Source organism: Centrocercus urophasianus, unplaced genomic scaffold (genome assembly GCF_019232065.1).
Source record: "Centrocercus urophasianus isolate 14NV4802_14NV808 unplaced genomic scaffold, USGS_Curo_1.0 seq_17, whole genome shotgun sequence".
Taxonomy (NCBI): Eukaryota; Metazoa; Chordata; class Aves; order Galliformes; family Phasianidae; genus Centrocercus; species Centrocercus urophasianus.
Window position 1 is genome coordinate 11053812 of NW_024884722.1, and position 12113 is coordinate 11065924.

General features: G+C 39.7%; 1 protein-coding gene across 1 annotated transcript in view; it reads right to left on the minus strand.

Moving 5' to 3' along the window:
- Nucleotides 1-2397: 2397 nt before the first annotated feature.
- The window catches only part of CFAP58 (cilia and flagella associated protein 58), a 63868-nt gene continuing 54152 nt past the window's right edge, over nt 2398-12113 (minus strand). The window contains exons 16-18 of the mRNA XM_042818207.1: nt 9213-9332; nt 7604-7737; nt 2398-3339 (exon numbers count right to left, since the gene is read on the minus strand). Coding sequence (XP_042674141.1) covers nt 3219-3339; nt 7604-7737; nt 9213-9332 — 375 coding nt within the window. The 3' untranslated portion in view covers nt 2398-3218. The remainder of the gene's footprint in view (nt 3340-7603; nt 7738-9212; nt 9333-12113) is intronic.

Here is a 12113-nt window from a genome sequence, read left to right on the forward strand (position 1 = left end):
GCAGGTAGTGCTGGGGGATATCCAGCCAAGCAGCCCCTCACCTCCAGCAGAGAAACCTTCCCTGTTACTCACCTCCACCGCTTTGAATCCTTCTTTCCCATCCCGCAGCAGCTCACTCTTCTAAGGCACTGTGGAAGTAACCCTGAAGCTGCTCTTCTGTCCTGTTGCTGGGAGCATCTATATGAAAATTCTCGTGCTGTGACTCTTAAACAGCAGCCCTGGGCCCAGGTGGGGCTGATGAGGGCCGTTAAGGCCAATCAGTGCCTCAAGGCTCAGCACCTGCTGCTCTGCTCATGGCAATTGCTCTCCTACCCTGTTGGTAGAAGCTCTTGTTTGTGGGTGCCAACTCCTCGCAACTTTTCTTCTGCTTTCCCACCACAGTGCAAACTCTGCTCGCTAAAAGAAAGTCAGGATAGATCTACTGTGTGAGCTACTATGCAGCTCCAATCCAAGCCAGTGGAGAAAGATTTCTACTTTAAGGGTTGTGGATTACAGCCCTTTGTCTCCATCTTTTCACATAACTTCTTGCTCCTGCAAAGATAAAGATATCCTTGCTGCTTCCAGACTTATATCTTGTGTAGACTAGAAGTCTATAAGTATTATTCTGCAATGAAACTTTGAGAAATGCTTCAGAGCTGCTGCTCACAATGCAAAAGTGACCGAATAAATGATGCTCTCGTTAATGCTCTGCCTTTCCCTGCTGTGCAAGCCAAATCCTCCAATGCTAAAAGCACCTCAGCATCAGCTGGGTTCACTGACATGGGGAGATTTTTATTTTTCAAGCTCTTTGACTTTTGTAGGCTGGGAGGATTTGGTGTTCTTTAATCCATTCTCTTACGTGAACTCGGAAATAGCTTTGACTCTCTGGCAGTATAAATGAAGCTGTGCTTGTTCTATTCCTGATTGTGCTGAAAGTTACTAGCAATAATTTGATATCTTTATTTTTCTTTTCTGATTCTCTTCCACAAACTAATGTGTTAACTTAGTTTCTCTGATAATAAGCAAATAATGTAATGAAGCTGCAGGTTGGGAGCCAATGGGTTCAAATCTGGATGCCCGGTGTTGTGGATGTCTGCAGTAAAATCTGCTGTACTTTGCACGTGGAATTTCCTGCACTCAGCTCCCAGCCTTTCTGACTGGAGGAACGCGTTGCATAAGAAAATTTGCAGTTCTTTTGCACTCTGTGGGTTTTTGTTTTGTTTTTATTTATTTTTTAATTTAGAAGACTAAGCACTTTTTAGACAAAAGCAAATTCACCTCTGCAAATCATTAGGCAAATACTATCCCACCCATTTTATATACTGGAAAACTGAGGTCAAGTATCATTGAGGGATGGAGCGTCTTACCGTAGAGACAGTACAAATGTATGCAATGCAAACTCCTGTGAAATACATCAGAGGATGGAAAAGAGCCTCTTTTATTGAAGTACTCATAAAAGTTCAATTAGCGAGCATATTTCATCCGCTTGGCTCCTCTTCTTTTGCTCTGAACTATGTAGCATTTTGTTAAGCACAATAACACCTTGTATTATAAACCCTGATACCAAACAGAAGGAAGAAGTGAGCACAGACTCCAATCACTGCTGGCTTAAGTTAGACACTATGCTGTACAGCTCAGAGCATGATAAATAAATTGCTTCTCTGTAGTGTGATGTTATGCTGTGAGGGTAACAGTGCCTCTTATTTGTGTGAATTAGTAAATGTGACTTTACTGCTTTACTTCAGTACAAACATCTTCCCAGTATCAGTAAGCAGAGTGGAGTCCAGCTGCAGGTTGGATACTCGGGCTCCTAACAAACACTGCTCTTAAAACCTTCTTGGGATCCCATCAAACTGAGGCACCCCATGTCAGTTATTCTCAGTTATTCTAACTATAAGGATATGTCAGGTACACAAAAGACACGATTCAGAGAGCATGACTGCCCTAAAATGATAACTTCAGCATAATGCACTCAGCGGAGATAAAGCAATAATATCTATTTCGGGAACAAAAGAAAAATACAATGGATCTGATGACTAAGTGTTCTGGTCCCCAGTGTAAAAGCAAAGTAGATCCCTGTCGTATTTAACTTGATTCTTTTGAATTAAACACTTCCATTAAAAGTTTCCCACAGTAGCTTTAATATTTAATTATGTATTCCACCAAAGGAAAGAACAAAATCTTTGCAAAGGGTTTTTTGGGTTTTTTTTTTTTTTGGTGCCTGTGAAATATTTATCAGCATATCTCTTTGGACAAGTATTTTTATTCCCCAGGCTGAGAAAGAGCTTCCACGTACAAATCAGTTTGAAAACATTTTATTTTACAGCTTGAAAGTTTTCTATACTTCGGCACCTCATGCCGTGACTTTGTCATTTCACTTGTTAATGAATGGTAATTAAATCTCTTTTGGCTGAAAAGGTTGGAGGGCTCCTGCTGCATTACAAAAACAATTTCTGAAAGTTACAAAAATGCCCAAGCCTAGAAATTAAAGAGTAAAGTTTCCCATGTTTTGAGTCCAAGTTTGACTTACTGGGAAGGATTTATGTGGGAGAACAGCACGTCCCAGCCAGTGTGCAGTCTCCCCAGTTGAATAGGCATAATTATGTCACTTTGTGTCTATCAGAGTAAACAGAATCACATTCTTAATAATGCACTTTGCAGCCGCAAGCCTCCTTGATCTTACTAACAACAGCAGCAAACACTGAATAAACCAAATTATATACCACCTGCACAAAGAGCTGCTACATGTGTACATCTAAGAGCAGAGTTGTTAATTTTGCATTTGCACAGTAGGGCTTGGAACATCAGCTTATTAATTTTTCTTTTCTGTTTTCACTTTTCTTTCAGGTGTTTTGACTCAGATGACAAATGGAGTGAGTGCTTACAACAGAGGTAGATAAAGGAGAAATCTCTCCACGTTTTCAGACATTTTGTGGTGTTACTGTGCTAAATAAAGAGATACAGTATTGAAGAGATATCTGCATGGTCTTCATGCACATCCCTCTTTCCACTCAGTTCTACAGTTCAGGTTTCTGCTGGCATCATACATGCAGATTTAGACCACTGTTTCTAAACCACAAGTAGGTTAGTTCTAACACAAAATGCCTTTATTATCCTGAAGGCAATACAGTGATTTCAGAGCAAAAGTTGATATGGAATTTCTTTCTGAATTCTCATTTGTCAAACAATCCAGCCTAGACAGAGTTTAGCAAGAGACTGGGAAAGTGATGAGTCCACTCCTAAGCTGTGACTTTGGGAATGGGTCTGCTGAGAGCAAAGCCCCCTCCAGTGAAGTGAGGAACATCAGATCTGAGGTGTGGGAACTCAGATTCCCTTTCAGCCAAGGATCGCTCCTTCTCCCTTGAAATAGAAACAAAGAAAAGGAAAATGCATTTTTCGTACTGCTGCCCAATGATGTTTACAAACTAAAGAATCTGTCATCCTCCAAAGTTTCTTTGATGCAACCATGTATCAAGAGATCATTAAAAATTTGTTGATTAAAGTCTGTTTGGCTACACTGCCAAGACTGGGTGTCTGTTTGGATCTAATTACAAGGCTAGTGATGCTTTTTGGAACTATTTAAAACCAGAAACAAATGAGCTTAGTGCCACTCCCCAAAATGGTCAAAGCACCTCATTAGAGCAAGTTTGTGCATGAGCTCCGTGACTTCAGATTTCTAATAATCAACCCATTCTAGCAAGTAGACATTTGTTTTAAAACAGCTACATTCATCAAAGGCACAATGTGGAGATGCTTTTACTTTGTTGAATTTTAATGAATAAATAGTGTTATCTCTCTTCACGTCTTGAGAGAGTTCTAGTGATAATTACTCTGCCTGTGACATTTGCAGAAAAAATAGCACTGTAGGTACACTGGCAGCCCCAGGAAGCTGCTCTGTCTGAGGATCCAGGTAGGCTTCAGTTTGATGGCCTTAGGATGAGGGAACAAGGGTTAGCTGGTTCCCTTCTAAAGAGGTTTGTGAGGGAAGCACAGCAGAACAAATACAAAGGGCAGTATTTCAGACTCACGGTGATACACTGGATGTTTCAGAAGTAGGTCCTGAGATATTTTAAATTAACAAGGTAGAGCTTTATGATGAACTAGTTTGTCACAACAGCAGTGATCTCTAGGCTTTACAAAGAAGGTCAGTACCATTACATCTATTTTACAGAGACAAAATCATGAGTGAAACCAGGCTTCTACATTAGAACCCAGAAGCACCTATATTCAGTCCCCAGTAAAGGAAAAGAAAACACTTCCTGGGATTGATACTTTTCTCTATCCTTAAATATTACAGTCTGCGTGGGGAGAGGAGGAAGTTCAGAGAAACCTTGTAGGAGGACTAGTTCTGCCTCTCTTTCCAAATTTAACTCATATGGAGGTGGGAGAATAGGCAAAAGATAGCTCAGATGAACTTTGCCACAAAAAACTACATGTACATATTTTTAGTTATACCAGTATAGCTCTAATGGACATTCCAGCTGACAGCACGAAGAGCTAACATGCTACATTTAGATGGCTCATCCTATCTCATAATTGGGCTTCCAAATCTGAGGAGGGAAAATGATCCAGAGTCCGTGCTTGCCCTGGCTTCACGCTCCCATGGAGACAGCCAACAGATGTGCTCATCAATATGGAACATTCTGTGCAGCAGAATACTGTAATATATTAATGCAGAATTAATGTGCAAGCAGCCACGTACAAAAGCTCCCAGCTACTACTGACATTCCTCAGCATGGTTATTTACATAGGTAAGACTGAAGGATCAGGTCTTTGGTGTGAATTTAAGCTTTGCATTTTCTCACCAATCTTTACAAAGATCAAACTAGAATCCTGGTGCTAAAAGCAACTAGAAAAAGTAATGAAGCAGAAAGCATACAAGAAGGAGGTTAAAATGGAGTTAGGAAAAGAAAGCCTAAAACATCTAAGAAAGATAACATTGAGAATTAGAGAAAAGAAAAAGAGGATTTCAGATCCAGAAAATCTGAAACTGATATTTTCAGCTTGAACATAAAGTGAAGATAAATTCCTATTGTCACTCACTATATTCCTTTAGCATCCCATGGAAAGCTGCATTAGTTCAATATCAAGAGCTTAAATCACAAAACAGAAGTGTCTTGTGGAAATCAATAAAAGCTTTAGATGATACCTTTGAGTGAGTTTATCTCAGAGTATTAATTCTCCTTCATACCAGGGTAATCAATAATGCTGCTAATGCTATTGTCCTGACAGGATCCTTTTTTCATTAGCAAAAGCAGACACATTTATTTCGGACATGGTGTTAACATTAGCCAGTGTGATAGAGATCAAGTCAGTGGTTTTGTGTCAGCTGGGATTTAAAGCAACCTGAGATTCTAAGAATCAACTGGCTCTGACTCTCTGGTTAGCATCTACACACCAGGATGTGCCTGTAAGAGCAGTCTGAGGCAGCAACGACGTGGAATGGCTGTACGTCAGGGATGAAGGACTCCCTGGGGAAGCATCTGGCTGCAGAACAGACTTTCTCTATTGCAGAAAGCAAAAGACACGTCATGCACAATTAGCAGTTTGAAGAAGGAAGGCAGCATAACAAGGTTGTTTCCTTTGCTGTTGGGCAACACAAAAAGGAATCTAGAGATACAGAACCTGCAATTATCCATGGCTGATACATCCATTTATGCCTTTGGGTATACATAACCTTGAATGCAGCTTGTGGCCCAGCACTTTTCTTCCAGGGAACAGAACAACGAGGGGCAGAGAAGAGCCCAGGCCTAGCAGAGCCCAGCTACCTACAGCAGCCACGACGCAAGGGAAGTGAGTCAAGGCTGACAACACAGTGCTGGTGAGCTGGAGGTGGGAGGAGTGAGACACAGTTGTCCAGCAGAAGCACCACCAACAGCAAATGACTGTACTTCCAAACACAGATGCCACAAAGACACCATGCTCACAGGACGATAACCGTACTCATCCACAAGGAAAACAACCTGACAAACTGCACTAATAGCAGATATCTTTGTCCTGAACCTATAAGCAGTGTAATGAGTCTGTCATTAATGGACCTACACCACAAAATTCCATTTGCTGTGTACAATTAACAAGTTCAGTCAACGTCGCCTCACATAGTGTTTTTGTTTTCTTTAGTGTAGTTATGCCTCTAACAAATTGTTTTCTCAGTGGTCATAACAGAAATTAATTCTAGGTACAACATAACAACAAAACATTGGTGAATTTCTTCTCATCTAAGGATCAGAAAGAAACAGGATGCCAGGGTCCAAAATGGAAACATTGAAACTATTGTGAAGAGGACACTTAGCTGCCGAAATGGATTATCAGGCATGATGGTAGGCTCACATATTGATCCTAAAGCTCCAGGAAAGCCATTAGCACTGCACAATTGTTGTTAATTCCAAACACGAAGGTAACATTATGCAATTTGCAGATAGACTAAAGCCACTGTTTATCACTGCTAATTCAGTCATCAAAACTGTTTGCTGCCTCAAATATGATTAAGGAAGAAATAGATACTGCCAGCTTTGAATTACATTCAGCAATATAAAGTATGGTTGGCTATGATATGTGAGGAAGGGACAAGTTGAAGAAATGGATGGAATGACAAAAGACATACGTAGAAAAAATTGGTCATAGGTAACGTCATCTGACTGCAGAAATCTAAGAAACTTGTTTCTAAGTAACTTATTCTTAACAGGAGAAGTCCCATAACTCAATTTTCAGAAGTGACTAATAGTCACACTCCAGGCTCCAGCCTAGAGATTCATGATCAGAATGCCTCATCTCTCAGCCTCTGCAAATTAGGTCACTTTAATAGGCCTGAATATGGGCAACTGAGATCCTAGTTGTTTTATCTTTACTGGAAGGAGCAGACAAATGCTCAATTATGGACTGAGACTGGCAGAAAGGTAACCCCAAGCTGCTGCTGGTTATGGAGAGACAACAACTACCTACAAGAAAGTTCTTAAGCTCTCCCCTCAAAAGGGTAAAACATCTGACAAAGCCAGGCTCCAAGCATTTCTCACTTTCCTCCATGCCCATCATTTCTCTCCACCTTTCCTTCTATCTCATGTAAGAAGAAAACAAGAAGTGGATGGGAAGTGCTCTTCTCTGCAACCACTGGCAATGATATTTGCTGCCAAAAGGGGATAGTCACAGCTGCCACATTTTAGTAGCAATAACGACATTGCTGTTATACCAGGATTATGGAGTTGTCACCTGAAGAAAGATTGTCCTCCATATGCAATGCTGTTTCACTTAATTACAACTCATGAAATGCACTGAGGTCTCCATAACATTTGAGGATCTCTCGTTAGATGAGAGGTACAGAAACCAATACGCAGCTTCTGTACATTATCTAATTGGCATGGATAATTTAACCATACTGCAGAATGCGTCAGCAGTATCACTGCTGGATGTTCTTGATGTGACCACAAATCACAGTAAATCTAGACCAGACTAGTAACACAAAGTAATATGAAGTAGCGTAAAGCAAAACATCAGGAAAGTTGGGCAACAAAACTCTATCACTTCAGTCAAATTTGGACACATTCTGATCAAAAGGATAAAGCAGGGTCTTAAAAAAATGGAGGTTTATGCAAAACATTGTATAGATAAAACTGTTATTTTCCCATACTTGGCCTGTTGTTCCTTGCGTTTCTGAGCCAGATATTTCTTTTTCACATTCAGAAGCTCGTTGGCAAGCCTCTCAATTTCATATTTGTATTCTTGGCTCTGTGATTCATACATATTCAGCTCTGAGGACAAAATCTAAAAAAACAAAAAGCAAAATGCAGAAATGGGAGAAGTTAGTTTTACTTACACGTATGTTAGTTTTACAAGCACTTTTGCTTTTCATATTTGACCATGTAAGAAATCACCATTTTCCCACCACATTTCACTTTCCTTCAATTTTCGTTGAGTCACCTCTGCCCACCTAAGGACAGTTTAGGAGATTAAGGATATGCAATTTAACTACAATAAAACATGTAAAATACGCCCCCAGGCATTACAGGAATTGCATTAATACATACATCAGCTTTTAATGTGCTGGGACACAAATCTGGTTGAAAACTCAAAATGAAGGGCTTACAAATCACAGTGCAGGGCTTTATTTAATTATAACGTTTTTTATTGAGAGGGACCTACTTTGTTGCATGAAGTAATTAAATCCACACAATCAAAGTAGCACCAGACAGTGTAAATATGGATTAAATGAATCTATAAACTTTAAAGAAAATAAGAGCATGCATAGTGCGTTTTCCTTTTTTAAGGAGGAGAATTGCTTGACCTGGCACCACAAAATGATATGCACACCAGTACATTGCAGCATACTGTGCCTGCAATGCACAGTAGCAATTCACTGCATTAAGAACAAATGCAAACCGTATGGAAGACTTCAAATCACATTCAGTTTAGCTAAACTTTGGCTTCTGTTTTACATTTTCTACATTGTTTTTCTTCTCCATGGAAAGCTAAGATTTGCATAACAGCCTCTTTGTTTCCTAAGGGCCCATCTGCTCCTGTACATTTTTTTTTCTCATGGTTAGTACAGACATGATTATGATGCAGTGAAGAGGAGATGATGACTTCAACAGAGAAAGGAGCTATAGGAGCAGATGAACTCCTGGGGAGACTGATCTTTCATGCAGGCAAGAACAAGGGAAGATCAACTCATTCTTTCAAAGAATCACTTCTTAATACCATACTTTCAAAGTTTTCCTCAAAATTCTTTCTCAAATAAAAAAATCTTCCCTTCTAGTGACAAAGGGTTAAGGTTACTCTAGTCATCACTATAAAATTTGCAAGTCTAACATACGTCTATGCATTTTAAGATAAATTAGAACAGTTTCAGACATAGTTTTCAATATATTCCCACTAGTTTGTTAAAAGTAAATTAAATGGTTTCGATTTGCCTATTAAAGATCTCAAGATTTTAAGAAAAGAGAAAGAATAATCTTAATGGAAAACTGGTGGTGTCCCACAATGTGCACGAAAAGCATTTACAGCATTATGCTGTGCACACATATTCTAATTGTAATGAAATAAACAAATGTAATGGGACAAAAATATATCTTACTGCTACCGGGGAGGCACAGAATGGACTTTATTTTCCTAACCTAATATACTACTGCGTGCACATTGAACACTGAAAATCTTCCTGGAGTCTAAGTCTCCAGGAACAGCAGTGAAGCTGTTCACCAAACCTGGCAGCCTTTTACCCAGAGACAGAGAGCATCCCTTACTTTCAGCTGTTTGGTCTTCTCTCGGAGAGTGTGCCGGTAGAGCTGCAACTGCTCTGCAGCTTCAGGTCCCGGCTGCCGGGCAAGGACATGCTTCAATTCCACATATAGCTTCTCCTTCTCCTAAGAAAAAGATAGAAGAAAGAGCTGTTATAAAACTAGTATAGCTGCAGCACAACCTGCAATGAGAGATCACCAGAAAATGCAACTATATCGGGAAGATATTTGCAAAAACAAATTTGCCAGTGTGTCAGTCTTTCCTCACTAGCCATGAGGTATTTAAAGTTGTTGTGATAGCAGTAGGAGAGCTCATTAATCTAGTTAGTTCAAACAATGAGTGAAATACTCTTATACACTGTCATCAGTGAACACACTTTACCACAGAGAACGTATAACCATCTCTGGAGAAGTATTCAGAGGTGGGATATTAATTTCAAGTAATTGTGCTTATTCCAATTTCTTCTTATGAGCCACATTGCTTTACGTTATGGATCATAGCTTCACCCAACAGGAAGTGATAAAGCTACAGAAATATCAGGCAAGGACTGTACAAAAACATAGCAGCTTATTCCAGACAAAATCCTTCAAATGCACATATACATACACATATACAGACACACATACAGAAATACATATAACATTCCAGCTTAACTGAGTGGGCCATGGAACAGGAAAGGAAAGGATGAATAGGAACAACTATGACTCGCACAACTACCGCTAAGTAATTTTTCTTTATCACGTGTCTTCTCTGCTTTCTCGTTGGAAAAGAATACTTGCTGGAACGAGACGTAACCATGCCTGAACGGAAGCAAACACCATTGACATAGTTACACCTTTCTGTGCTGAACATTTCAAATTCTGTGCATTCAGCACTTGAAAGCACGAGGTGTTCAGAGTTTTCAGATCTTCGCACTTTCTGAAAACTATGCATTGTAATGGACCCAGAAATGGAAGCATCTTAAATCATAAGTTACTTTTACAAACATCGCCCTAGAATTTTGAATACAACTGAGGAAGAGCTCCTTATAAATGGGGTTGTTCACAGTTCATCTCTAGAAAAATCAAAAGCTCCAGAGACTCAGAATGGAGTTTGCATAGTGGCAAAAATTAAATTGAGAATTCACTCTCAGTAGAGAGTTATTTTGTCGCTACAAGTGGCTGTCACTACTGCCTTTTCTTCTTGTGAATGCAAGATTTTACTGCAAGTTAAAAACAGCAGCAAAAGAAAAATCTTCCTTTCAAAACATGGCTGGTCAGTATTAACATTCCACCCCTGAATGTATCACAGATTTGTATTTTGGAACAGTACAACGGTAATTTGGATAAATATGAAGCAATTGATGGATTGAAGGTCTTATGTGCAATTGTTTTCCAATTTATTTCTCTCCTAACCCTCTACAAGGGCCAACCAAGCTCTTCAAACATTGTGCAATGGTGTGTATAATAACCCCATTTAGAGACAAAGCGTGCAATTCTATTATAAGGAGAATCTATCTTACGCAACAGAGACTCGTTAGCTTTCCAATGTATATTGTCTCCATAAGCCAACAGAGGCAGAACCAGCTGTCTTATAATGTACATCCTGTCCTTTCTTGCTAAGCACTGTCCATCTCTTTTACATCTAGTCAATTAATTTGTCACTGTGTTAAAAGCACCGTAAGTCAGCAAAACACAGGGAGAAAATCCTGAGTGGTTCTTCATTCATTAGCAAGTTTTGCATTCACAGGTTGGAATCCCTATACTTTCTGACATTTTCATTTTAGGATGAAAACCCAAACCAATTAGTTTTAATTAATTTTCAGACAGCGACCACCAGAGTAAATCTCACTTAACACAAGGTATGTGCAATACTGACACCAAAAATGCACTCCTTAAAGTGGATACCTCTGTCCCCACACATTAATATTCAGGAATGCTCAAAGGAAAAAAAAAAGAAGAAAAAAAGAGCACAGAAGAATTGAAAATTTTTGTTTCTTTAACACTGTTGCTATATTGGAAAGACACAATCTGTGCAATGCGTGTCACATGCAGATAGCTGCAAAATTGTCTAATACGTAAGAGTGGTGTACTCAAAGAAACTTTCGAGTCAGCAGTGAAGATCATTGGGGTGGAAGTAACTCAAAAACAAGAAGGTAGGAAGATATCTTTGATACCAACTAGAAGTCAGTTCACACTATTTTGCCTGAAGACGACTCCATTTACTTCTGTTGGTGGCAACTCAAATGATGTTGGAGCTACAGCATGTGTAGGATGCCTTTCCTTAGATTGTTCCAAACAGCTTCCCCTCTTGCTCCCTTCTGTCTTCAGACTGCAGCAGTTACATGTTCTCAAAGTCATGATTTAAGGTCATGAGGTGGTGAAGGAAGATCCACCAAACCTTTCCATAACTCCAGATTCCAGATGCTGTGACTCCTTCACTAGAAAGAATAATGCATGTTTCTTCAAACCAAGCCTAGGCCAGTACCATAGCTACCAGTATTCCCACTGATCTCACAGGTGACATACGACTGAGCCCTTAATTTCAACCAGCTCCACTGGTTTACAACAAACTGCACCAAGTCTATGGTGTGAGATGAAAGTACACTCTTTGCATGTATGTAAGACATGCTGAGAGACTCAGATTAAGTATTACAGTCAAATTTCAGGCATTCTAAAGAGAATTTCAGCACCTCAGTGAATACCTGCTGAATAAGTTGTGCAAATAAAACTCCACATTATTTTTAGAACAGCCATCCCTATCTTAGATTTGTTTTCCAGGGGAGCTCAGAGCAGCCCACAGATCTGCCTTCAGGCTAGGCCACAACAATACATTTCTGCATTTCTCAGTCTCTAGCACAGCAAGTCTTTGGGGGAGGCAGACAAGTTGCTATCCCCTAACTTTAACTAGTTGCTAAGTCAGCCAGA